Here is a 27790-nt window from a genome sequence, read left to right as displayed (position 1 = left end):
TTTCAACATGAAAGTAGGAAATGCTTTAATTCAGATCTTACGCAATCTATTTGCTACATGTTAAATGTAGAAACTAGAGATATGTGAATTCAAAGAAAGATCAAGTTTTTTTTCAGATATTTCAAGGAAGACAGATTGCACCAGAACAAGATACCATGTTCCATTTATTGCTTCTGCTCATAATCATCTTGTGCTATTTTGTTTCTGTTAGAAAGCTTGCAATTGTTAGGGATGGGAAATAAGTCATTGTTGCAAATAGCCACCATTGCCCTCTGGTAACCAGTCTAAACTTTATATTAACATACTTTTTCCAGGAGTTGAAACAAAATTGTAATTTTTCCCTTTAAAAATGCAATCATTTTCAAAATTAAATGCCAACATACCTCATGAAAACACTCTTGGCATAATGGTAACCTGCATTATTTTTGTAGCTATCAAGTTAAAAAATGAACCTGCATAAAATGTAAAGCAAATCAAGTCTTGGTGCAGCACAAAATAGCACTTTTCCACAAACTGCAAATAATTTGAATTCACCAGGCCTAAGATTTAGTCTGGCAAAAAGCTATCCAGTAAAATTTTAAATAATAATGCATTCAGTTTCCAGACCAGACTGTGAACCTGCTTTACATTCAGGATTTTCTAAGTACTGTTGAGTTAAAAAATAAATACTTGAATAGTTATGGACAAGTTGAAAGTGATTAACAATCTGGCAGTTGCTGCAAACTCAGGCACAGTTTGTAATGATCTGAGGTACACTGAATTGCTCACCACCTTTAGTAATGAACTGAATACATGCAAAGGATCACATAGGATCTATGGCACAGTAACAGGCCATTTGGCCCAGCCAGTCCATACCAGTTTTTTCTGCCCCATTAAACCCCTTCCCATCTTTTCTCATCCAACTCTACCATTGTATCTATTTCCTTTCCCTCATATGCACTTTGTCAAAACCCTTCATAATTTTAAAGACATCTATTAAGTCACTCAGCCCCTCAATCTTCTTTCTTGAAGAGGGAAGACACCCAGCCCGTATCATCTTTTGTCCAAGCATTTCTGATATTACCTCTTTTGCAGCCTCTCCATATACATCCTTTAATAAAATGATCAGATCTGCATACACTATTGTGTGGTCTAATTAAAGTTCTATACAAGTTTAGAATAACATTCACTTCTTTCTAATTTTGATTGCGATAGAGAAACATCCACAAGTTTGTGGATGATACAACCATTTAAGAAGAAAATAATAGACTGGAGGAGGGTCTTGATACAATGGGAAATGTATCTGTTCCTGTCAGATGTCTTTTAACATTGACAAGTGCAGCAAACATGTAGCCAGACTACATCAAAGATGTTGGATCTAGTTTTGGTCTGCTCACACAGTACACGCATAGAGTCCCTAGAAAAACTTCAGGAAGACTCCTGAACTGATAAACCAAGAGCCATTAAACTGGTTATGGCTGTTTAATGCCATTAAACATTAACAACCTTGATTACATGCTTAGGTCTCTAAAGTAGGGCACGAACCCATAACCTTTTGCATCAATAGCATAAATGCTACCATTAAGTCAACATTAATTATGTGACAGTACTTTTCACTATCACATTGTAGTTAAGTTGCTGGCATCTGTTGATGGGCCATATGGTTGACTCTTACTTCCCATTCTTATTTAGGTGCAGATTTGTTATATGCATTCTGAAGAGAGCTGGTTTAGCTTCCAAGAACAATAAACATTGCAACATACAAATTGTAGCAGCTTTATCAGTCACTGTGATTGCTTCAAATTGACTGAACTTTTGAAAATGAACTTTCCAGTTTCTCCCTAAATTAGCCTATAAGTTTGTCTCTGTGTGAGCAACTGTTGGGAGTACAAAGAGCCAGAAGTGACAATGTGGTCAAGTTACACCATGCCAGGAAAGATTCAATATACCTCTTATCCCGCCCTTTGTTTTTGCATGTTAAGGATCTGCGCACTCCAAAGGGAACATATGTTTTAGGTTGGATTTGCAGCAGTGATCATACCCTGGTGATTGTGGTACAATATATATTTGTGATATAAAGAACATAAATATAACAGCACCCCATGATCTCCCTCTAATTCCTGTAAGAAAAATTAAACTGTACGGTGGCACAGCAGTCTCTATAACATGCATTTGCAAAAGCCAGCCCTAGGTTACCACAAATTCAAGTCTGCAGGATTCCACGATACAGGGTCAGTGGTTTAGGAGATGCACTAGCAGCATAACATTTGATTCTAAGTGGGATTAGTCAATTCATCAAAAATATTTTAGTCACATCACCCAGGACAATTTGAACAAAATACAATTTAGTCTGTGAATAATTAGCATGGCAGCAAGAAACCAGATTTAAAATGCTGTTCTTCAGAGAAATACAAATAGTTACATCAACAAATTGGAGATTCAATAAAGTTTCATCTAAAATTAATCTGAACACCAATTCTTACTCCACTATGCCCAAAGTCAATGAAAAGCACAATCCTTGCCAACATACCTCTTCATCATCTAAAAAAGGTTCATACCAATCCCACAAATCAGCTGGGGGCTGTGTGTACCTTTAGAATAAAATAAACATTCAAGATGTTACAAATATACAGAAAACACAGGACAAATAAATATCACTTATTTGCACATTAAATCTTTTACGTTGCAATTTTAATTTCTGTAGATTGGAGCTGCATTGTCCTGACATAGCTCTCCACTTTGCAGCCTCAGCTGGAGCCATGTCACAATAAACACAATTTGAACAGGCAAATTCATTGTGCATGCATGAGATTGTCAAATTTAGAATGTCTATTTTTACCAGAGCAAGGCAATGGGTGCTCTTTCATTTCCTTATATAGATAATAGTGGGAGGGGGCACACATGGTTAGCTGCACTTTTTCAATGTGAAAACATCTTTAAGATTTTTTTTTGACAATGCATTAGCTTGCAAACTGAATGAAAGCATATAAAGTTTCTATTCACTTTATATATCAAGTGTAAAATCTCTCTTGATTAGACCAATGCTCAAAGCTAAATATCAATTGAATTAATCACTACATCAATGGCAATGTGTAGCCCAAGTGACAGCTCAATTAAGAATCAATTTGAAAGACCGTAACTAATGCATTACTTTCAAATTGAAACAGCCAGATCCCACCTTCAGGTGAACTGTTACTTCACTAATAAACTGAAGAAACTCCTTCACAATGGAAAATGATTCCTACATTTTAAACAAAAACTTGTCTGAAGCTCCATTCAGCCAACTGTGTTGTTTAGAATATAGTAGTAAACTAACACCATATTACATTTAGCAGTTAAAATTAACGATCAAGTAGCTGACAAAAGTATCAGGAATGTAACCAAGCTTTAGACATCTTTATTGCTTATAAAAAAGACATACCGAATATACATGAAGCCTAAACCCCGGATGTACGGAGAGTCAGTGTGTGTTATTAGGCCCATCACCTGTTTACGAGTTAACTTCAGGGTAAACAGCTTGTACAGTAGACAAAAGGCAGTGGAAACAATGCCTCCCGTTCCAACACCTCGCACCTGAAATAAAAATTTAAAGAGAATTTTGTATAAGTGTTTACACAGAATTTTATTACACAACGTTATTTCACAATTTTATTTTCTAGAAATAGCATACGAGGATCAGAGGCAAGGTGAGAAAGACTGACCTATCCGGGAAGCAACTGAATGGGATAGGTGGCTATTGGTATCTACAGAGCACAAATATTAAGTAACAATCAGCCCCAATAAAAGAATGCCATCAATTTCCCTCAACATTCAATATCATTACAACTGCTGAATCCCCCAACATCAACACTGTCTGGGTTACCACTGACCAGAAACTTAACTGGACCAGCCACATAAAAATACTACAATTGCAAGAACAGATCAAAGACTGGATATCTGCACTTGGTGACTTACCTTCAGACTTCCCAAAGCCTCCTACCACCTACAAGCATCACTGAAGAATCTAATAGAATATCCTCCACTTGCCTGTTGAGTTAGTATTTGTATATCTAACAATATTCAAATGCTCATCACCATCCATGGCAAAGCAGCCTACTTAATTAATCCCAAGTCATCTCCTTGAACATTAATTCAGTCCAGCACTGACACACCATGGTGGTTGTGTGCCATCTGCAAGGTGCACTACAATAATTCACCTAAGGTTTCTTTGAAAGCACTTCCAAAACCCTACCACCTAAAAGCACAAGGGCAGCAGGCAAATGGGAACATAACCATCTCCAGGTCACAGATCATTTGGACTTGAAAGATATCACCACCCGTTTACTGATGCTGGATCAGAATCCTGGAACACCCCAGTGTTTTATGCAAGTCCCTGCCCAAATGAACAGTGGTTCACAAAGACAGTTCAACACTACTTTCCCAAGGGCAATTAGTAATGGGTAATAAATGCTGTCCTTGCCAGTGACATTGACACCTTGTGAATATGTGAATAAAACTCTCCTATTGTGATCTGATGAAAGGCCATAATCCTGCACATTAACTGTTTTTCCTTCCACAGATGCTGTCTAACCTTAATAGTTCAATCTTTGAAGTAATTCCTTCGTGCAGTTATCCATTATTTATCTGATACACTTCAACTCTTGTTTGCTACAAAGAATAGAATCTAACAAATCAGGTTATCTACTCTCTACTGAAGAAGTTACAATTATGGGAGCTAGTATACGCATTCCAGTTGCCAATTTTGTGATGCGTAGTTTTTCTCCCACTTTGTACTAGTCCTCCACACAGCATTACAATAGGAAAATCAAAACCATGTCAAAAGGAACAGAAAGTGTTGGCATGCCTAGCTTTAAGTCACTCTGGGAAAGGAAGTGGTTGAAAGAAGTCATTGAAATATTTTTAATGGCTCCAAGCACATTGAGGCTGCTTTGCCTGAATACAACATTTGCACGCTGCAGATGCAAGTCGAAGATTTAAAATATTTACCAGCGATCGATATTTCCTAGGTTAATCATTCTTTGCTTCACTTCACTGTTGTTAATTACTTCCTCTAATGAGTTATCTTACACTGAGTGAATCGGAAGAAACCAGTCAAGTAAGTACTCTGCAAATTAGCAGCAGCTTGTCAGATATAAAATATACCAAGAGAGAATACTTCGAGAAGTTTTTGTAACTTAAGCAAAGGACGGCAAAATAAAGCAGATGCTTAAGGAATTGTGTCCCCTTCCTTGCTAACTCTTTCATTTGATATTCTGATAGCACATTGCGCAGATGTAAGTTGTCCCAAAGAGCAATTATGTGAATTCTGAAAGCACGATGAATATCATTGCTGACAGTTTTAATACCTTGAAGAGCAACAGATGAAAGGAACTTTACATGTAGGTAGGAATGATATTACAGTTAGTCAGTCCAAGTCAAAAAAAATTAATTTTTATATATACATAGTTCATAAACTATACATTCATGAGTTTTTTTTAAAGTTTATTTTATTAAAGGAAATTTTCACAATTGCAGTCAACTAAAGGACATTGCTGTGGAGATGGCAAACTTTTCAGATGGTATTATCAGCATTTAAGATCAGATTGGGCTAAGACAGACAATTGGAAAGCATCTAAACTAACTGACACAACTGTATTAAAGACCTCTATCAAATCTAGTTGTACAAGAGGCCAGAGTTCAACTATTGGCAATTCCAAGATCTAATTTAGATCGAATTAAAGGAAACAAAATAGCTTCAGAAAGAAATAGTGAGAAGCAGGAGGGCTAAACAGCAGATATAAAGGCTGGAATTTTCCAGTTGTTCCTGTTGGGAAGATCTTCCAGTCCTGCTGATGGCAAATCGCTGCTGCAGGTTTCCCTGCAGTGGAAGGTGCATACAACGGGAAACCCCAGTTGACAGTGGCAGGACCAGAAGATCGTGCCGCTGGCCAATAGCAGGCTGCCTCCTCCACAGTGAAACACACCGTTGGTGGACAGAAACTTCACCCATAATATTTTATTTGGGTGAACAGGCATGAACCCAATGTCAGCAGAATAAGCGCATCTGTAAGCGACATTGCCAAACAAAAAAAAAATGCATGCAAGAACGGAACTAGACAGCTTTCACATCGTCAACAATACTGCAGATATACATAAATCAGCTGAAATTTAATTAAATAGCTATGGAGAATTCAAAAAGGAGCAATAACTTTGCTGTGTGTTGTCCCACGTTGATCCATAATCAACAACAGATTCAAAATATTGACTTTAAAGACAAGCAAGATGAACTTGGGAGTAAATTAGAAGGGCTAAAGAGGAACAAAAACAGAGGCCCTAATGTATTTGTGCACAATTCTTTGAAAATGGCAGGACAGGTTAACAATGCAGTTAATAAAGCATATGGTATTCTGGGCTTTTATAAACAGACAGAGTACAAGAGCCAGATGATTATGTTAAATGTATATAAACACTAGTGCCCAACTCCAGATACCTTAGCTTAGGTTACACATGAAGAATTTGGAGAGTGTACAAAAGCGATTTAGAACACAGAACACTACAGCACAAACAGGCCCTTCGGCCCACGAGTTGCGCCGATCACATCAACACCTATCTATAACCCCCAATCCCATAAAACCCCATATACTCATCCAGAAGTCTTTTAAAAGACCCCAGCGAGTTCGCCTCCACCACCACTGACAGCAGCCGATTCCACTCACTCACCACCCTCTGAGTGAAAAACTTACCCCTAACATCACTTCTGTACTTTCCTCCCCGCACCTTAAATCTGTGTCCTCTCGTAGCGACCATTTCAACCCGGGGAAATAGCCTCTGAGAATCCACCCTATCCATTCCTCTCAACATTTTATAAACCTCTATCAGGTCGCCTCTCAACCTTCGTCTCTCCAGGGAAAAGAGACCCAGCTCCCTCAACCTAACTTCATAAGGCATGCCTCCCAGTCCAGGCAACATCCTTGTACCCTTTCAATAGCTTCTACGTCTTTCCTATAGTGAGGCGACCAGAACTGCGCACAGTACTCCAAATTGTTCCAGTGATGAGGGATTAGTATTATGCAGAAACTGGGTTTGATGTCCTAAGAACAAAAAAGGTCAAAGGGAGATTTGACAAAGGTCTTTAAAATCACGAAGGGTTTAGATAAGAGTAAATAGAGAAACAGTTTCCAATGGTTGAAAAATCAATAATCACTAGTCACAGATTTATGACTGCCAAAGAACATGAGGAAACCCCCTCTCATGCAACAAGTAATTAGGATTTGTAATGCATTGTCTGTTGGAGTGATCAATGCAGATTCAATAATAGCCTTCAAAATGGAATTGAAGGAGAAAACATTGCAAGGGCATTGGGTAATCCTAACTAGATTGAACTTTGAAAATGCTAGCGCAGACTCAAGGGGCTGAAGTGAACTCATTCTGTACTGTACTATTCTATGACCCTGCAAGGGATTTCAGGTATCCAACAAAAAAGGAAGGCAAGGCAACTGGTGAGAAACAAGACAAATATTTCTTTCCTACAGCAAACAGCAATTTCACTTCAAAATTACTCTGCTGGCTGTAAAGAGACTTGGGATGTGATGATTAGAAGCACTATATAGATACATCTCAGCATGGAGACAACTTCTAGCTTGTACCTTTTACTGTGCATGTGTAAATAGATTACGTAGTTAATTAAAGGCAATAATTTGCTGGATTAGGTTGCTAGTAGTGACCGTAGATGTAGCTACATATGGAATACAGTGTGTAGTTTTAGTACCAAATGTTAATATACTGCCTCCAGACAGGGCAATTTTCATGAGACATAAATATCAGTTTGGACAAGGTATGATTCGTGCTTTTTAATAATAAAAAAATGAATAAATCTCACCGAGTTGAATAGATTAGAGAAAGATAAAATTGCAGTACCAGGACATTGTAAAACAGAAAGAATATGGCTACATTCAGGAAAGCTTTCCTTTATATGCAGTCATTAACCCTAGATTGCTGAAACTTGTGACAAACTTGGAATTCTTTATGCCTAATCATTCAGCTTTGACCCAGTTATAGCAGTCCCAACCTCAATCAGATGTTTGAGGTTTTAGGCCCCAAACCAGAGACTTTCAGCATGCAATCTACAACAACACTACAGGTAGTGCTACATTTTGGACATGCTGTCCGTGGAATTAAACACTAAAGCTGGGGGACAAGGGTCTGGTATACACAGGATTAATGAGGAACTGAGTACAATACCGCCCACACTGATGTAAGAAAGCAAATGACCCAGAAATAGGGGGTCAGAGTGGTGTTGAGCAGAGACAGTCTAGACCTCAGCATGGAGACAACTTCTAGCTTGTACCTTTTACTGTGCATGTATAAATAGATTACGTAGTTAAAGGTTTATAGTTTATCTACAGAAGGCTTACTTAAGACAGACCATTCTGTAACCCCAATGGCAGCAGCCCCTAACATGGCAGCAACAATGGGATCAAAATCAAGGACCTCTCTAAAACACCAAGACAAACTGAGATGCCAGAAGATTAATAACTCCAACATGCCTTTCTGACCTGAAAGTTCCCAGAAAAAATGGAAGGCACAGCAGAAACAGATTTCCAGGAAATACTCCAGAGAAAGGTCTGGAAGTTGAAGGCAGAGATTTTTTCTGCAGCAGAAGATCTATTGAATCTCCTTTAGCAGTCTAGCCTCAGGTTGCAAAGTTGACAAAGCTTGCAAGGGTGAGCTAAATCTTTTGAAATTCCAGGCTGCAACAGGTTTTGAGAACCCTTTAAGTAATTCAGTTTCAGAAGCAGCATGTGAAAGAAATCTGTCATTAAAACTAAGCCCAAATTGGAGTCTCAATGTATGGCCTCTGAGCTCATCAGTAAAAAGAGGGGAAATAACCAATTAATTAAACATTTCAGGAGCACCATGATTGTCCAACACAGTTAAAATCAAGCATAAATTACTATTCAACCACTACGTTACTCAGCAAAAATAAGTCATTGAACAAAAGAAGTCAGCAGGATGCTAATCCAAATAGCCACTGACCTTTTTTTTAAATTCAAGAGGCTCACTATCGCCAAATTGTAGTGCTGACCAAAATCAGAGTGCGCAACAAATCCCTTTGCCTCAAGGAACAGTGTCACTACCTTGAAATCCAGAAAAGGCTCCAGAAAAAGTTTAAAAACTGAAGGCAGAACATGAAATCACCTTCCAGCACAATTCTCCAACTGAAAAAAGCACAATTGACCCAGGCTTCTTGTTTTGTAGCTTTCTTGCAGTTAAAGAGTCGAGTAGAAGACAGTGCAACAAGAGCCCGCCAAGACCTGACAATCGCGGAAAGAAAAACTGAAATAAATCAGTTACTGCATAGACATTTTAAAGCTGCAAATACAGCTGCAAAAAAAAAATTAAGTGATCATGGATCTAGTCAAACTTACTGAATCAGTTTGGACTCATTCCACAGCCAAATCCAATGAAAAATTGGGTGGCCTGGAGAAGGAATTTTTAAATTATTGGAAGGTATCAGATCCAAACAGAAAACCTAAAGAAGTCCAGATTCATACCTTTTATACTTATTAGGTGAACTTGCTGAAGTAACCTTAATGTAGTGCATTGCCCTCAACCATTTCAATGAAATATTAAATGCCGTTGATGAATATTTTAATTTTCAAGTGCAAGGAGCAAGCACAGCTGAAAAACAGGGACAGAAAACTCCCCGCAAAGCAGTAAAAGGGGTGAAAATGATAGTTGAATAAATTGCATGAGCGCACCAGAGAGGTAAGGAACTATCCAGAAGCCTCAAAGGTATATCTTCCTGAAGGCCCTGGCATGTGTCCTGAACTACATCAACAGATGGCAGTGAATGACAAAGACCATCACACATTACAAGGATCCATCACGTCAGAGTTTGTTCCTCTGGAAAATTACAAAGTGAAACAAAATGAATTTAATGCCACTCTGAAAGACTGAAGAACCTGTTGGCAGAGAAGACTCAGGAATGTTCGATATTCTGAGAAAAAGCTAAGAGGTGCAAAAGAAACAGCAGCACTGAAAAAAGGTGCACATTTGGGAGAAATCTTGGGAAAATATTACATTTCCAAAGAAATATATGAAGGAATAAAAATCGAGAACCTAGAACAGCAGTAAAGTTAGAAGTTGTCATAAAAGAGCGTGACATTACTGAACAATTGTCAGGACTGTACTTGCAGAATGCGAGTTTGAAGGTTAGCAGAGGAATTATACTCTGCCAAGAGAAATCAATGTAGAAACTTTGACAGATTCAAGAGAAGTTTAAGAAAAAATGAGAACTAATGAGTGTCACTCACAGGAAACAGAATACTCAAAAAGCGTAAATGATGAATTTGTACAACCAAATTCAATATAGATCTTTAGTTAAAACTTGAGGAACATCAAGCATCGGATATCTCTAGTAAATATCATGAAAAATACATAGAACAAGAGAAGAAATTGCTACAGGATCAGAAGAGATGCTTGAATGCCAAATTAATAACCAAAACTTATTAGCCAATCCAACCTAAACAACATGACTGACAAAATGTGTAGTATGGAAGAGTAAATCCAGACTTTGAAAGCAGATGAGAAGAATTCTGAAAAACACACCGAGGATCTAACAAATGTACTGAAATAGCAATCAGTGGCCAGGCAAGGAACATTCCAAACTGAACGCCCAGGTGAAGCTATCATGCTTATAAGAGAGTTCTGCGGATAACAGAGACAACAACAACTCAACTTACCAGAGTAGTTGCTGAGCCGAATGAAAAGATTTGTAAGCTCGAAAAACAACTGGAAAAGAAGAAAGTAATCAAAAATTTGGCTAAAATTGTGAAAAGGGTGGGAATGAAGGTTCCACTGTTGAAAACTGAACGTACATATTCATTGAGAAATCCCATGTGATGAAAGATGAGAAAGAAGCAACAATGTGCATCCACCCTGCAAGTAACAAGTTAAAGTAACAGCAACCACCAATCAACGCAACAGCTGAACCAACCAAATGCAGTTCAACACAAAGGAATGGAAGAAAAACGCATATCCAGATGCCAGCTTGATCTTCAAGCCAACAGGAAGATCAACAGTCTACCACTCCAAAAGAGCTGCAAATCCACTGCTGCCTGCCAAATCAACAGTCACCTTTACTAGAATTCCACATCTGAATCCCTCTAATTACAATTCTTCCCCACCACAGTACCAAAGCAGTTCTTATTGTCACAAATGGCAACTTAAGTGACTATCATAAAGGTAAACTACCCCTCCTTTCCCTTCTCTACTTATCTGCAACCTTCGACACAACTGACCACACCACTCACTCCCCATGCCTCTCCACTGTCATCCGGCTGTGGAGAGAAACAGTTAATATTTCAAGTCGAGATGACTTGGTTTCTGTCTACAGATGCTACCTGACCTGCTCAGCATTTCCAGTATTTTTTGTTTTTATCTCAGAAATTCCAGCAGCTGCATTTTTTTTGCTTTTGTAATATTAACCTATGCTGGTTCCTGGCTAGGCAATGCCTTGGTTTTAAAAATCACCAGTTTTCCTCTAAATCTAGCCTCATGTACATCCTTGATTTTAAACTGCTCCACCACTGTGCGGCCATGCCTTTAACTAGTAAGTTTCCAAACTCTGAAATTTCCTCTTCCCTATGTGCGCTTACAAAAATCTAACTGACTTTGTTCATTTGTTCTACAATGCCTTACATAGCTCAGATACATTTTGCTCTTTAATTACAAATTGCTGATGTTGTAATAGAAATAAACAGTATGCTCCCTTAGCACACAGTTTATTTCTATTACAATAGAAACCTTTCCTCTTGGTAGATTTATTGAGCAAATACAACTATACATTCAACTACTACTTTACGTATGTACACAACACATGCAAATTTCCAGCAGCATTGACATTAATTAGCAGTGTGCCATCTTAGAAGGATAGGGACATGTGGTGTAAAATAGAATTTATGTACATACCCCTTTAAGGATACTGCATATAATTGCTCTACATTCCTAAAACAATGAATTTAACAATGAGTTTAACAGTCAGCACAAAAGCTGACTGACAAGTCAATTAAGAACTCTCAGATACTTTAAAGCTTCTGTCCGTGATGAGAAAATTTTAAAAACTGGATTCCATAAGAACAAGAGTAGATTTCATATAACTAGAATTAAGGGACACAGTTTAAAAGTAAGGGGTGTTTTACTCAAGATGGAGATAAGATTGTTAGCCCCCTTCCCCTCTGAGGATCGTGAATCTTCAGAACTCTTCCCCCGAGGGCAGTGGAAACGGAGGTAAATTAGGTTAATCAGGAATAGGTGGCATGCGGAGTTGAGGCCACAATCAGATGAGCTATGATCTTATTGAATGGCAGAGCGGGTTTGACTGTTGCATTCCTAATTTGTATGTTAAACAAAGATATGCACATTTCATTATTATTTAAAGGTAAACTTCCCTACATCCATATGTGGAAGGAGCTATTCTATTATTTTATTTTAACTTCTCCACGGTCAGCTGTAAATCTTGCAAGTGCAAATCAAGGGGAGGCATCAAACAAAGCAAGAATGATCATTATCAGGTGTTAAGATGGAACTGTTGCAGACAAGTCACACAATCAGAACTATGCTACACAAAATTGTTAAATGTGTGCCAGTACAAGGTGAGCTATATTATCCATCACTCAATAATTATGGTAATTTACCAAAATTCTCAGGACTCCGGTGGTCCCCGCAGATTGGAAAACCGCAAATGTGATGGCACATTTTGATATTTAAAAAAGGAGGTAGACAAAAGGCCAGTTAGCTTAACTTCTGTAGTAGGGAAAATATTTGAATCTATCAATCATCAAGGAAGAAATAGCAAGACACCTGGATATAAATTGCCCATTGGGAAGATGCAGAATGGGTTCACGAAGGGCAGGTCATGTTTGACTAATTTGGTGGAATTCTTCAAGGACATTACGTGTGCAGTGAACAATGGGAAATCTGTGGATGTGGTGTATCTGGATTTCCAAAGACATCTGACAAGGTGACGCACCAAATGCTGCTGCATAAGATAAGGTGCACATATTATCTAATGTATTAGCATTAGATAATGTATTAGCTAATGCATTAGCATGGAGGATTAGCATAGATTAGTTAACTAACAGAAAGCAAAAAGTGGGGGTAAATGGATGTTTTTCTGGTTGGTGATCAATGACTAGTGGTGTGCCTCAGGGATCAGTGTTGGGACCACAAACGTTTACAATTTAAATAGATGATTTGGAGCTGGGACTGAGTGCCATATGTCAAAATTCACAGATGACACTAAGACGAGTGGCAGAACAAAGTGTGCAGAGGACACAAAGTCTGAAAAGGGATATAAATAATCTAAGAGTCTGGCAGATGGGAATACAATGCTGGTAAATGTGAGATCATCCTTTTTGGAAGGAACTACAACAAAATGGACTATTATTTAAGTGGTAAAAAATTGTTGCTGTGCAGAGGGACCTGGGTGACCTTGTGCACAAATCACAATAAGTTGGTTTGCAGGTGCAGCAGGTAATTAAAAAGGCAAACGGAATTTTGTTCTTCATTGCTGGAGGGATGGAGTTTAAAAATAGGAAGGTTATGTTGCGGATGTAGAAGGTGCTGGTGAGGCCACACCTAGAATACTGTGTATAGTTTTGGTGTCCTTACTTGAGAAAGGATATAGTGGCACTGGAGGGGATTCACTAGGTTGATTCCAGAGTTGAGAGGGCTGGCTTATGAGGTGAGACTGAGAAGACTGGGACTATACTCATTGGAATTCACAAATATGGAGGGAGATCTTATAGAAACATATAAGATTATAAAGGGAATAGCTAAAATTGAAGCAGGGAGATTGTTTCCACTGGCAGGGTAAACTAGAACTAGGTGGAATGATCTCAAAATAAGAGGGAGCAGATTTAGAACTGTGTTCAGGAGGAACTTCTTCACACAAAGGGTTGTGAATCTATGGAACTCCCTGCCCATTGAAGCAGTTAAGCTACGTCATTGAATGTTTTTAAGGCAAGGATAGATAAATTTTTGAACAATAAAGGAATTAAATGTTGTGAGCGGGCAGGTAAGTGGAGTTGAGTCCACGAAGAGATCGGCCATGATCTCACTGGATGGCGGAGCAGGTTTGAAGGGCCAGATAGCCTACTCCTGTTCTTAGTTCTTCTGTAATTTGGTATGATTCATTAGATTTTTTTGACTCATTAACAAGTTAATTACATTGTGGTAGGCAATTCAATTAAACTTCCACTTCAGTAGTTTCCCCCCGGTCAATGAACACTGTCTTGCAAGTGAAGGCAATAAAGGTACAGATAATGTAACAAGGGATGGAGAAGGGCGAAACTTAAAATCATAGCTTGAAGCAAGTGACAATTTTATCATATGTGCAAAGGGATATACTGGGCGATAGAGGAGACATTCTGAAATCCAGTCATAAGATCTCTGCCTCTGAAATCAAAAATCAAACTGCACCAACCTCAGGACATGCATAAATCTCAAAAACATTCATCTCATTCAGGCTGCACTGAATGTGAACCAGCTCAAAATGGTGACACCTTGCAAAGCATCAAAGACGTTAGACTATTTAAAAACAGAGCTGGCAGCAACTGGATTAGGCTGAAATGCAATAATTTAGAAATCATCACTAACGTTGCCACTAAAAGGTGGGTTAGGGTGAACCAATAAGCAACCAAGTCAGTAAACAGGTAAGTATAATGCCGAAAGCAAAATACTGCAGGGGTTTCAGAAATAAAAGCAGAAAATGCTGGAAATACTCAGCAATTTGGCCAGCATCTGTGGAGAAAAGCAAAGTTAGCTTTTCAGATTAATGGCCTTTTATTAGGCTGGGAAAGGCCCCATCTTTGCACTTGCTTCTTACATGTTACATCTCAAACACTTTCCTGTTCTAACAAAAGGTCACTGACCTAAAATATTAATACTATTTCTCTCCCCACAGATACGACCTGGTGCACTGAGTGTTTCCAAACAGATTAATATTTATAGTTTTGAGAAAGATTTTTTTAAAAAAAAATAAAGCACGTACTTCTACTTACCCCTCCGCACATGCCTGTCTGGCCTGCAGTCTTCCTGCTCCCCTTTTCCCATGGTTCAATATGAGTAACCTGCAATTTACAAATTAAATTAGAAGATTTAGCTACTTCAGTATATAGTACAATAATCTACCTTTGCAACCGAAGCAAATAACTTTCAAAGCAAGAAAATATGTTTACACTGGTTAAGTATATGTAAGCAAACTCTAGCTCATCTTTATTGGCTAGTAGTAGAACAAGACATAGTGGAATATATCACAAGATAAAGTTGCCACATGTAAAATTCAACATATCAAATTCATTTAAAGCAAATCGCCTTTTGTACATTGGACACATGCACAAAAATTCAAAGTCCAAAGTCATAAATGTAATCATTGCATATTATGTTTTGATTCTTTGTTGCATGGCTCTTCCATGTTTACTCAAATTAATATGTCAAAGAACTAGGATTATTTGAAGTTACCCTCAAAGAGGTCATTCCACTCCTTGCAGCAAGTGCTGGATTTTGTTTTTCTAACCATTTAGAAAATCAAATGATCAAGCAAGCTCAACATGTTTTAAGAGAAAGAAACAGTGTCTGAAAAATGTATTTACTGCTTTAGTCTATAGAGCAATTAAGATAAAATCTGGCTTAAAATTTTAAACATATACTGATAAAATTTGTCATTGTTTGGATACCAAGAGATTATTACTTTCTCAGCCAAGTCTTTTTACAGCTACAAAATTTAAAGATAATGGTTCCTTCTTCAATGGTATTAAAATGCTAGCTTCATGTTCCTTCATAAGAGTTTTAACAGCTACATTTTAAAACTCTTAATAGATGAACTAACAGCAGCAAAAATCAATATAATTTGACTTGGTATCCATTTTTGATTAAACCTCTATCAAGCAGTTCTACAATTACTTTTATAAGCAAAAAAAAGAATGAAACCAGACAGACCATCCTGTCTCACATAGGCACTGGCAAAATGGTCCTGTTGACCCCGCAAAGTCCTCCTTGCTAAAATCTGGAGGTTTGTGCCAAAACTGGGAGAGATGTCTCACAGACTAATCAAGCAACAGTCTGACACAGCCATTCTCACAGTCAATCATATCCTACAATGTCCCAGGCACCAGCATCACATTCTTGGTTATGTCCTGTCCTACCAGCAGGACAGACTCAACAGAAGTAGAGACATAGTGGCATAGAGAATTGTCCTGTGAATCCTCAACACTATGAAGTCTCAAGGTACCAGGTCAAACAAGGAAACTTCCTTCTGATTACTATGTACCATTCTCCCTTTGGCTGATGAATCGGTATTCCTCCACATTGAACTTAGAGAAAGCACTGAGGGCTGCAAGGACACAGACTGTATTCTGGGTGGGGGACGTTAACGTCCACACTAAGAGTGGCTCAGTAGCACTATCATAGGTTGAGTTGTCCAGGTCCTAAAAGACATACTGCTAAACCGTGACTGTGTCAAATGGTAAGAGAATCAATAAGAGGGAAAAACATATCTGACCTCAACCTCGCCAAACTGCCTGCTTAGAGGCATCTGTCCATGACATTACCGGTAGGAGTGACCACCACATAGTTCTGATAGAGACAAAGTCCCTCCTTACATTAAGGATGCCCTCTGTCATGTTCTGTAGCACTACCACAGTGCTGAATGGGGGAGCCATAGAGGTTTACAGCTCGGAAACAATTCTTCAACCCAACTTGTCTATGCCGCCTTTTTTTTTGAAAAACCCTGAGCTAGTCCCAATTACCCGCATTTGGCCCATATCTCTATATCCATCTTACCCATGTAAGTCTGAATGCTTTTTAAAAGACAAAATTGTACCTGCCTCTACTATTGCCTCTGGCAGTTTGTTCCAGACACTCACCACCCTGTGTATGAAAAAATTGACCCTCTGGATCCTTATGTATCTCTCCCCTTAAACCTATGCCCTCTTGTTTTAGACTCCTCTATCCTTGGAAAAAGATATTGACTATCTAGCTGATCTATGCCACTCGTTATTTTATAGACCTCTATAAAATTGCCCCTCAGCCTCCTCTGCTCCAGAGAAAAAAGTCCCCATCTATCCAGGTTCTTCTTGATAGATGGACCATCAAGTCCCAGTAAATACTTTCTGCACTCTTTTAATAATATCCTTTCTATAATAGGGTGACCAGAATTAAACAGTATTCCAAATGTGGCCTTACCAATGTTTTGTACAACTTCAACAAGATGTCCCAAGTCCTGTATTCAATGTTCTGACCAATGAAACCAAGCATGCTGAATGCCTTCATCTGTCCATCTGTGACTTCACTTTCAAGGAACTATGAACCCGTACCCCTAGATCTCTTTGTTCTGTAACTCTCCTCAACGCTGTACCATTAACTCAATAAGTCCTCTCCTGGTTCAATCTACCAAAACACATCATCTCCCATTTAACTGAATTAAACTCCATCTGCCATTCGTCAGCCCATTGGTCCAATTGATCAAGATCCTGTTGCAATCCAAGATAACCTTCTTCACTGTCCACTATACACCAATCTTGGTGTCATCTACAAACTTACTAACCATGCCACCTATATCGAACAAATCTAGCAACTCAAGACTGGGCATTCATGACACACTGTGTGCCATCAGCAGCAGCACTGTACTCAGCCACAATCTGTAATCTCATGGCCCAGCATTTCCCCAACTCTATCATTATCATGAAGGCATTGGATCAATCCTGGTTCAATAATGAGTGCATGCCAGAAGCAACATCTGGCACACCTAGAAATGAGTTGTCAACTTGGTGAAGCTACAATGTAGGACAACTTACATGCCAAAAAGCATAAGTGACAGACAAAATTAAGTGATCCCACAGCCAATGGATCAGATTGAAGCTCTGCGGTCCTGCCACATCCAGCCATGAATGGTGGTGCACAATTAAACAGTTTACCGGAGGAGAAGGTTCTACAAATATCCCCATCCTCAATGATGGAGGATCCAGCACTTCCGTGCAAAAGGTAACACTAAATCATTCGCAATAATCTTCAACCAGAAGTGCCGACTGGATAATCTAGCTCAGCCTCCTCTGGAGATCCCCAGCATCACAGATGTCAATCTTCAGCCAATTTGATTCACTCAAGTGATATTAAGAATCAGCTGAAGGCACTGGATACTGCAAAGGCTATGGACCCTGATAATATTCCAGCAATAGTACTGAAAACTTGTGCTCCAGAAATTATTGCATCCCTAGCTAAGCTGTGTGAGTAGAGCAAAACAGTGTAAATGTGGAAAATTGCCCAGTTAAGTCCTGTACACAAAACACAGAGCAAATCCAATCAAAATGTTAGCTCTGTTCTCTCTCCACAGATGCTGTCAGACTGCTATGATTTTTCAGCATTTTCTGTTTTTGTTCCATTTGCCCTAACTTTGTTCTCTCAATCTATCTGAAGAGGTGAATAATGTTGCAAAGAATAGCATTAAGTGTGAAGATTAGGAACGTTTTAGCAACCAAAGCATGATCTAAAAGCTGATAAGACAAAAAAAGAGTAAACTTGCCAGAAAGATAAAAGCAAACCAAGTATTTTTCACAAATATATAAAAAAGATAGAACTAAAGCCAAAGCCAAGTCAAGGCCAAAGCAAAGCCCTCTTGGGGACAATGACAAGAGAAATTATCACGTGGAAATGAACAAATGACAGAACGCTAAATAAATAGTCTCTATCTTCACAACAGATGACACAAATTACATACCAGAAAAGGAGAGTAACCAAGAAGTTAAAAATAAGGAACTCTATGTAACTAATATCAGTAGAGAAAAACTTAAAGGACAAAACTGACAACACCCCTGGACACAATGGCCAACATCATAGGGTTTTGTTCGGTAGCTACAGAGATGATGAATACAATGGTAATGATTTTTCAAAATCTCCTAAATTCCAGAAGAGCCTCAGCAGATTAGAAGTTAGCAATATAACACCTCTATTCAAGAGAAAAAAATGGGGAACTACAGATTAGTTAGCCTGACATAATCATCTTAAGTCTTAATTTAGAAAATCATTTGATCAAAGAAGATCAACATGGTTTGATGAAAGCAAAAGGTATTAAACTTTTGAGGATATAGAGTAGACTAGATCAGGGGAACTAGTAGACTTTTGGTTTCTAAAAGGTATTCAATAGGGTCTCTTACAAAAGGTTAGCATGTATAGAGGATTGTTTAATGGACAGGGAACAAAAGTGCAGGATAAACAAATTAGTGGCATGCAGTAAGGATTGGTGATGGAACCTCAGCTACGTACAATCTATATTAATGACTTGAATGAAGAGTCAGAGAGAATGTAGCTATGCTTGCTGATGATACCAAGCTAGGTGCAAATGTAAGCTATAAGAACACAGAGATACAGTCAGCTTAAGTGAGTAGATAGCAGGATGGCAGATGGCATATACTATAGGGAGGGGGGGGTGAAATTATTTACTGTGATGAGGATAGAAACAGTACTTTTTAAAAGGTATGCAACTTCCATGTGTTGATGCTCAGACAAACTTGAATGTGTTTGTATAAAGAACACCAAGTTAATGTGCAAGTAATTAAAGGAAATGGCAGGTTGGCCTTGGTTACAAGGACTTTGGAGAACAAAAATAAGGAGATCTTGCAACAATTGTATAGGACTTTGGTGTGATCACAACATGAAAATTGCACACAGTTTTGGTCTTCATAAGGGTACATTTGCTTTGGAGGCAGTACAGCAAAGATTCACTTGACTGTCTCCTGGGACGACAGCATTGTTCTATGATGAGATATTGAGTAATTTGGGTCTATACTCTGAAGTTTAGAAGAACTAGAGGTGATTGCATTGAAACATTCTGAAAGATTCTGAACAAGTTTGATAGAGTCGTCCCTGAGATGCATGTGAAATTCAAATTCCCCCTCAATCTCAAATTGAATTTTGAAACCTGGGATGTTTAGGAGATTTAGACTACACACTATTTGTGCTATGTTAAATCCACTCTGTACCTTAGACAAAAAACTCTATCATCTCTTTCATTGTACAAAAAATTATATTGCTGACAAAATATTTGGAAATATCGTACCAGCAAAGAGGCATGACCCAGCCAATTAAATATATCCAAAAAGTGAAAATCTATGGATAAATAAACATTCTTCTGATGAGATTAAAATATCAGAGACTTAAAATAATTTTAGTTGCATTAACACAAGCATCAGTCACCAAGGTACTTTTCCCACTTCACAGTGCAGAATATTCTCAAACAAATATGAATCTACCACATGAATCACATAGCCCATCTGTAATTAGCTGAGCATTCTTTTTCAGTATGAACCCATAAAGGAAGAAAAATTGTCCCGAGATACAACAGATCAACAAACCACTAAATCTTTCAACATTACATACAAAAACTTATACTATAACTTCTAGTGTCAGCAACTCAAAATAACTGGTCAGCTTCAAACAGAATTCCTCATCCATATTCTGCAAAACAGGTTCAGAATAAATACATGCAATAGCATTTACAACTCTACCAATCTGGCAGTGTAACTTTCCTGATATCCACACGTGGTTGGCACAGGGCAACATCATTAAATGTTTTCCCACTATATATCCCTAGAAAAGCTTTTGCTGGATACTCCAGTTTGGTATTACCACTTTAAATAAAATGTCACCAAAACTGGATCAGACTTATCTGAGGGTATTGAAGGAAGGGTGGAAACCATCCAATTTTCCACAGCTACAGGGTTGTGCCTGAAGACTAGAGAATTACAAACGTCACACTCTTGTTCCAAAAAGGGTGCGAAGATAAATCCAGTGATAATCCAAGCTAACATTATCACTTGGGCAAATGTGAATCAAGAAAAGCTAGCACAGTTTACTAAGGGCAAATCATGCATCACAACTTCAAAAGGGCATCAGTTGGTGGAATGTGGCATAGTCCACAGATAAAATTTAATTCAGAGAAGTTTGCAGTGATTCATCTTGGGAGGAAGAACAAGGAGCAGCAAAATAAAGGGTGTAATTCTTAAGGGGGTGCAAGAATCAAAGGACCTTGAAGAACATGGGAATGTATGTTTGATGCAGTTAAGGCATTATGAAAAAAAGTTTACTATCGCATAAATGCAGAATGTGGGACTAGTCAAGTTACTCTTGCAATCCAAACGTGACTGGCCAAATGGCGGCCTTCTATGCTGTAGCCACTTAAAATTCTACGGATTCACATATAAATTAGTCCCACCAATTACACCCCACACCACCAATGGCATCTCGACCAATTGGGGAGAGGAGAGAAAGAGAATTTAATTATTGTGCGGTACTTAGTTTGGACTGGCAGATTTTCATACTAGAAGAACGTATACTGGAAAGTGCCCGGCCTTACACACCTTAAAATTGAAAGACTAAATAATTCTACCGAAAATAATTGTCCCCTTGTACATTCTGAAAGATGTGTTTATTTTCGCCAAATTTCGCAAAAAAATCATCTGGCACTCCCATACGCTCTTCAGAATTTCACCCGCCTTGGAAGCAGGATAAACCGGTAAGAGGAGAAATCCAGACCCCATCCAGGTGACTACGAGTCATTCTCAAAGTGGTTTTCGAATAAGAAGCATTTACACCAATATTCTTATATATTTATACACATGAAAGAGAGAACATTTGTACAGTCGGCGGCGACTGTGTCGAGCAATACAAAAAAAAGCACTTCCTTATTTATTTTTTTCTAGATATTCTGCCCTTGTCCAAATGTCCCTACCCATCGTGACCGTATGGAGAAACCAAACATGGCGCCGCCGTCGGAGCCCAATTCACCAGCACAAACGAAACGGCTGAGGAGGCCGAGGCCTAAAAGAAAATCCGAAGTGGTCTCTTCTTACCTTGAAGTAGATCTCATCCACCACCTCGTGGTAGGTTTTCAGTTCATATAGCTGCACTTTGAAGTAGGGCGAGGAGAGAATATTGGTCAGGATGAGCGGGTTAAGGTTCATGGTCTTTTCATTCCCCCACAGCGGCAGTACGTTACCCTGTTTGACGGAGGAAGCCGGCTTAACACTTCCCCCCGCTTGCTGCTGCTGTTGCTGGTGGTTTCCAATGGCCGTTTTGTTAGCCATCTCGCTGCTTACTCGCTCCCGCTCACAGGAGAAAAGGTCTCCACATCAATGCGCGCCGGTCAGTGAAATGAAGCACGTTTACACAACCGTTAACAGTTTTTAAACACACTGATAACCTACCACCCGAGGGATTCAGTCACAGAATTTCAAACGCCTCCTAATGTATATTTTTTAAAAAGTATTTCCAAACACGCACACACACGTACTCCTCGACAAATTAAAAAAAAACACAAAATGGCGCCCGCTACCTCTTTCCGGTTAACGGAAGTGTGGTGACGGCACTCGACGGACAGCACAGGGGACCAATCCCAGGTAGGATGTGTGAGTGATTACCAATCGGAGGAGGGGGAAGGGGAGGGTCCTTTGCTCGGGTTTAATGCGTCATGTTGCTGAGATGCCGGTTTGTGCTGAGGCTGCGGCGGCGGGGCAGAGGGAGGCTGAAGGGAAGGCCGCTCAAAAATGTTCCCTGCCGATGGTCTGTGGCTTCTCCATGGTTACGGTTTTGGTTTTCCACTAACGGCATTTTTTTTTTGCGCGCGCGCGTGTGTAGATTTGGTAACCACATTTCCTCAATCTTTAAACCAAAATGGTGTCCGGGCGTCGGAATATTTGTAAGCAATTGGGGCCAAACACAAACAGATTGTTTTATAAACTTCTGTTCAACTGCCTCCATTCTAAATATAAACCTCTTCCGATACAAAAGGTCATTCTTATGTTTTCATTAAATTAAAGTTTATTAGTGTCACAAGTAGGTTTACATTAACATTTTAATGAAGTTACTGTGAAAATCCCCCAGTCGCCACATTCCGGGGCCTGTTGGCGTACACCGAGGGAGAATTTAGCATAGCCAATGCCCCTAACCTGCACATCTTTTGGACTGTGAGAGGAAGCCTGAGCACCCAGGAGAACATGCAGACAATGACCCAAGCTTGGAATCGAACCCAGGTGCTGTGAGGCAGCAGTATTAACCACTGTGCCACCATGGTGATTCTTATGCTAAATTTTATGGATTTACTGATGGTGTACTGTGTTACTGCAGAGTCTGCCACATGTGGGACAGTTGTTTGAATGGGTGGATCATTTGGAAATTTGTGCGCTCCCTCTGAAATTTCAAATTTGGCTCTGCATGCTTTCTGATGAAGTCTCTTTGTATTTGGTGCCTCCACCATTTTGCTTGGTCACAGCCAAGGTCTCCCATGAGTTGATGGGGATGTTTGACCTCTTCACAGATGGAGTTCTGACTGAGCTCTGAGTGGAACAGTTGCATCCTGAGTTACACACTAGACTTACGAGTCTTTGCAGAACCCTTGAACCAGGCTGGAAGTAATCCTCAATCCAAGACTGCCAAAAAGAAAAGACACATCACTTTTAATGATTAAATAAACTTCCATAAATAGCAAGTTGTTTATATGAATCCTGAGATTCAATTTATTTTTTAAATGTCGTTTATACACATTTTGTAGAGTCCACTCTTCAACCTGTTTTCACGTTGTTGTATGACATTTCCATTAAATTATGTAGAATATATTTCTACTATATTGCTTGGCATATGTTTTCTGCTGTGCAATATTCTAAAGACCACTAATTTATTGTGGTTGAATATGTCATTGTTTTAAATGCAGAACTAGTACTTCATTGGTAACTTTGCATATGGTGTGTCAGTGGATATTTTGAAGTTTTTATTGTATGTAAGTGCCACTGATTTACATCCAGAGACTTTGGTGTGTAGTACAAGTTGACTCCTCAGAATGTTAATGAAGGTGCAGTCCTTTGGAACCCTATATGTCCTTTTTCATGTGTATATAAATATCCCTTTACACTATCCAATAAATAATGGGGGTGCTCTGCGAGTAACTATTCCTCAACTAACATCACCACTAAAGCAGATATCTTATTATTTTATCTTGTGATGTTTATTGGACTTTTCTATGTTTAAATTGATTATAATAGCGATTACATATCAGAAGTACAAAATTGGTTGTAAAGTTCTTTGGGAAGACATGAAAGGTGCTATATAAATTAAAGCTTTTTAAAAAATTGGCTGCAATATTTTCTGTACAACAGGGGAGTTTACCATTACCAAAAACTTAACCCCATACCAGCTAAACCAATATTGTATTTACAGGGGCTGGGAATGCTACAGTGAGTAATTCATAGTCTGTCCACCAAGTACAAGGCACAAGTCAGGAGTGTGATGGAACACGTGCCTGGATGAGTGTATCTGCAACAATGCTCAAGAAACTCGACACCATCAAGGACAAAGCAGCATGCTCAATTAGCAACTATTCCTTGCACTCTAAACATTCATTCCCTCCACCACAAATTCACCTTATGTGTACCCTCTGGAGGATGCATTCAACAACTCAGCAAGCCTCCTCCAAAGATACCTTCAAAGCCCGCAACTTTTATCAGCTGGGAAAACAAGGTTCTCAACATACGGGAAGACCAGCACTTGCAAGTAATCTTTCAAGCCACACCACCATCCTGACTTGGAACCATAACACATTTGGTTGAAGAAGGTGATTTGTCACCACTTTTGAAGCCAATTATACATGGTAACATATCAGCATTCATGTTGCAGGGGCTAATAGAATACGAGAGCAGAAAGTATTTCTGAACTTGTATAAGGCTTTGGTCAGACCCCATTGGAGTATTGTGAGCAGTTTTGGACACTATCTAAGGAAGGATGTGCTGGCCTTGGAAAGGATCCAGAGGAGGTTCACAAGAACGATCTCTGGAATGAAGAGCTTGTCGTATGAGGAACAGTTGAGTGTGTGAGTCTGTACTCATTGGAGTTTAGAAGGATGAGGGATCTAATTGAAACTTACTGCGAGGCCTGGATAAAGTGGACATGGAGAGGATGTTTCCACTAGTAGGAAAAGCTAGAACCAGAGGGCACAACCTCAGATTAAAGGGACGATCCTTTAAAACAGAGATGAGGAGGTATTTCTTCAGCTAGAAAGTGGTGAATCTGTGGAACTCTGCCGCAGAAGGCTGTGGAGACCAGGCCATTGAGTGTCTTTAAGACAGATAGATTAATAAGGGGATCAGGGTTATGGGGATGAGAAAAATATCAGCCATGGTTGAATGACACTGATACAGGTGATACAGGGTTGTCCTGTGACGAGAGACAAAGTAGGCCTATATTCTTTGGAGTTTAGAAGAACTAGAGGTGACTTTATCAAAACATACAAGATTCTGAAGAGATTTGAAAGGGTGGATACCCTGGCTGGAAAATCTGGAAGGCTGTGTGCACCTTATGATAAGGGACCAATCATTTAAGACTGAGAGAAGAAAAGTTCTTCACTTTGGAAATATTTACCCCAGGGTTGTAAATTTTCTATTGTTGAATTCATTTTAAGTTTGACATGTCTATGTCTTTTAAGGTAAAACCAAATAGACAAACTCAAATTGAATTAGGACAAAGTAAAAGGGGCAGTCCGAACAAAAACAAAAGTACAAAGGAAACTTAAGACACATCAAATCAAGACATATCTAATTTATGGTGTTTCAGGGAATCAAGAGCAAGAGAAAAAATCAAAGGAATGGGGAAGCATGTGGGAAAGTGGAGTTAAATCTGAAGATCAGCCATGGTCGTATTCGTGGGGCGAAGCAGACTCAACGTAGTCAATATAGTCTACGACTCCTATTTCATATATAACTATGGGTGTATATACATCTGATGAACTGTAATGGTTGAGGAAGATGACTCATCACCACCTTTTTGAGGCCAATTATACACGGTAACAAAAGCTGGCCTTGCCAGTGATGCCCCTGTCATGTGGAAGAATTTTATAAATGGTGTGTATGGTTTGAGGGATTCTTTGCTCATGCATTATTGTTGGTGGGTACCTTAGGCTAATGAGAGATGAGACTGATATAAGAACATAAGAAATAGGAGCAGGAGTAGGCCATCTAGCCCTTCGAGCCTGCCCTGCCATTCAATAAGATCATGGCTGATCTGTCGTGGCTCAGTTCCACATTCCCGCCCTCTCCCCATAACCCTTAATTCCCTCTCTTATCAAAAACCCATCAACCCGCGTCTTAAAAATATTTAGCGAGGTAGCCTCCACCACTTCAACGGGCAGAGAATTCCAGAGATTCACCACCCTTTGAGTGAAGAAGTTCCTCCTCAACTCTGTTCTAAACCGCCCCCCCTTTATCTTGAGGCTGTGCCCCCTAGTCCTACTGTCCTTTCTGAGCGGGAAGAGTCTCTCCACCTCTATCCTATCCATCCCATTCATCATCTTATACGTCTCAATGAGATCTCCCCTCATTCTTCTAAACTCTAACGAGTACAAGCCTAGTTTATTCAGCCTCTCATAGCTCAACCCCCTCAACTCCAGCATCAGCCTAGTAAACCTCCTCTGCACTCCCTCCAAGGCCAAAATATCCTTGCGTAAGTACGGCACCCAAAACTGCACACAGTACTCCAGCTGCGGCCTCACCAATGCCCTATACAGCTGCAGCAAGACCTCCCTACTTTTATATTCAATCCCCCTCGCTATGAAGGCCAGCATCCCATTCGCCTTCCTGACCACCTGCTGCACCTGCAAGCTGGGTTTTTGCGACTCATGCACAAGGACCCCAAGGTCCCTCTGCACCGTCGCCTGCTGCAGTTTTTTGCCACGTAAGTAATAATCCTTCCTACCATTATTCCTACCAAAGTGGACCACCTCGCACTTGCCAACATTAAATTCCATTTGCCAGTTCCTGGCCCATTCGCCCAGCCTATCTAGATCCTTCTGCAGACTCTCCACACCCTCCGCACAATTTGCCGTTCCACCAATCTTGGTGTCATCAGCAAATTTCGACACTCTACACTCGGTTCCCTCCTCCAGATCATCTATATAAATGGTAAAAAGCTGAGGCCCCAGCACCGACCCCTGGGGCACTCCACTAGTCACCATCCGCCAATCCGAATAGCACCCGTTGACCCCCACTCTCTGCCTCCTATTTGACAACCAATCCTCTATCCACGCTAACACCCTACCCCCAACTCCATGTCCCTCGACCTTCTGCAATAACCTCTTGTGAGGCACTTTGTCAAATGCCTTCTGAAAATCTAGAAAGACCACATCCACCGGCTCTCCTCTATCCACTGCCCTAGACACATCCTCATAGAACTCCAGTAAATTTGTCAGACACGACTTCCCTTTAATGAAACCGTGCTGCGTCTGCTCTATCAAGCAATTCCCTTCAAGATGCCTCGCAATTTCCTCCTTAATGACAGATTCTAACATTTTACCTACCACAGACGTTAAACTAACCGGCCTATAATTCCCCGCCTTTTGCCTGGCACCCTTCTTAAACAACGGCGTAACATTAGCCGTTTTCCAATCATCCGGCACTTCCCCGGAATCCAGCGACATTTGGAAAATAACCACCAAGGCATCCACTATCACCTCCGCCATTTCTTTCAGGACCCTCGGATGCATTCCATCCGGTCCTGGGGACTTGTCCACAATCAGCCCCTCCAGTCTGTCGAGCAGCACCTCTCTAGTAACAGTAATGTCATTAAGACCCTCCATTCCTACCACCTTTCCATTGCTAAACCCGACAAATTATTCACATCCTCCTCCGTGAAGACAGAAACAAAAAAGTTATTCAATACCTTAGCCATATCCCCATCCCCTACCACTAGGTCCCCTTTCTCATCCTCTAAAGGACCAACATTCACCCTAGCCAGC

At 39.7% G+C, this 27790-nt stretch overlaps 1 protein-coding gene across 2 annotated transcripts in view; it reads right to left on the bottom strand.

Annotated features, from left to right (window-relative positions):
- The window catches only part of prpf38b (pre-mRNA processing factor 38B), a 28834-nt gene extending 6482 nt beyond the window's left edge, over window positions 1-22352 (bottom strand). Inside the window, exons 1-4 of one of the 2 annotated variants that reach the window (XM_080195820.1) lie at window positions 21867-22352; window positions 15024-15092; window positions 3401-3552; window positions 2510-2570 (exon numbers count right to left, since the gene is read on the bottom strand). In XM_080195820.1, the coding sequence (XP_080051946.1) occupies window positions 2510-2570; window positions 3401-3552; window positions 15024-15092; window positions 21867-22100 (516 nt within the window). In that variant the 5' untranslated portion in view covers window positions 22101-22352. Of the gene's footprint in view, window positions 1-2509; window positions 2571-3400; window positions 3553-15013; window positions 15093-21866 lie in introns of both variants that reach the window. The other variant, XM_080195821.1, reaches the window with a different exon arrangement.
- Window positions 22353-27790: the final 5438 nt, after the last annotated feature.

Source organism: Carcharhinus amblyrhynchos, chromosome 9 (genome assembly GCF_965287045.1).
Source record: "Carcharhinus amblyrhynchos chromosome 9, sCarAmb.v2.hapA, whole genome shotgun sequence".
NCBI classification, from domain to species: domain Eukaryota; kingdom Metazoa; phylum Chordata; class Chondrichthyes; order Carcharhiniformes; family Carcharhinidae; genus Carcharhinus; species Carcharhinus amblyrhynchos.
The sequence above is the reverse complement of the archived record's forward strand: the minus strand, read 5'-3'. Positions and strand labels throughout refer to the sequence as shown.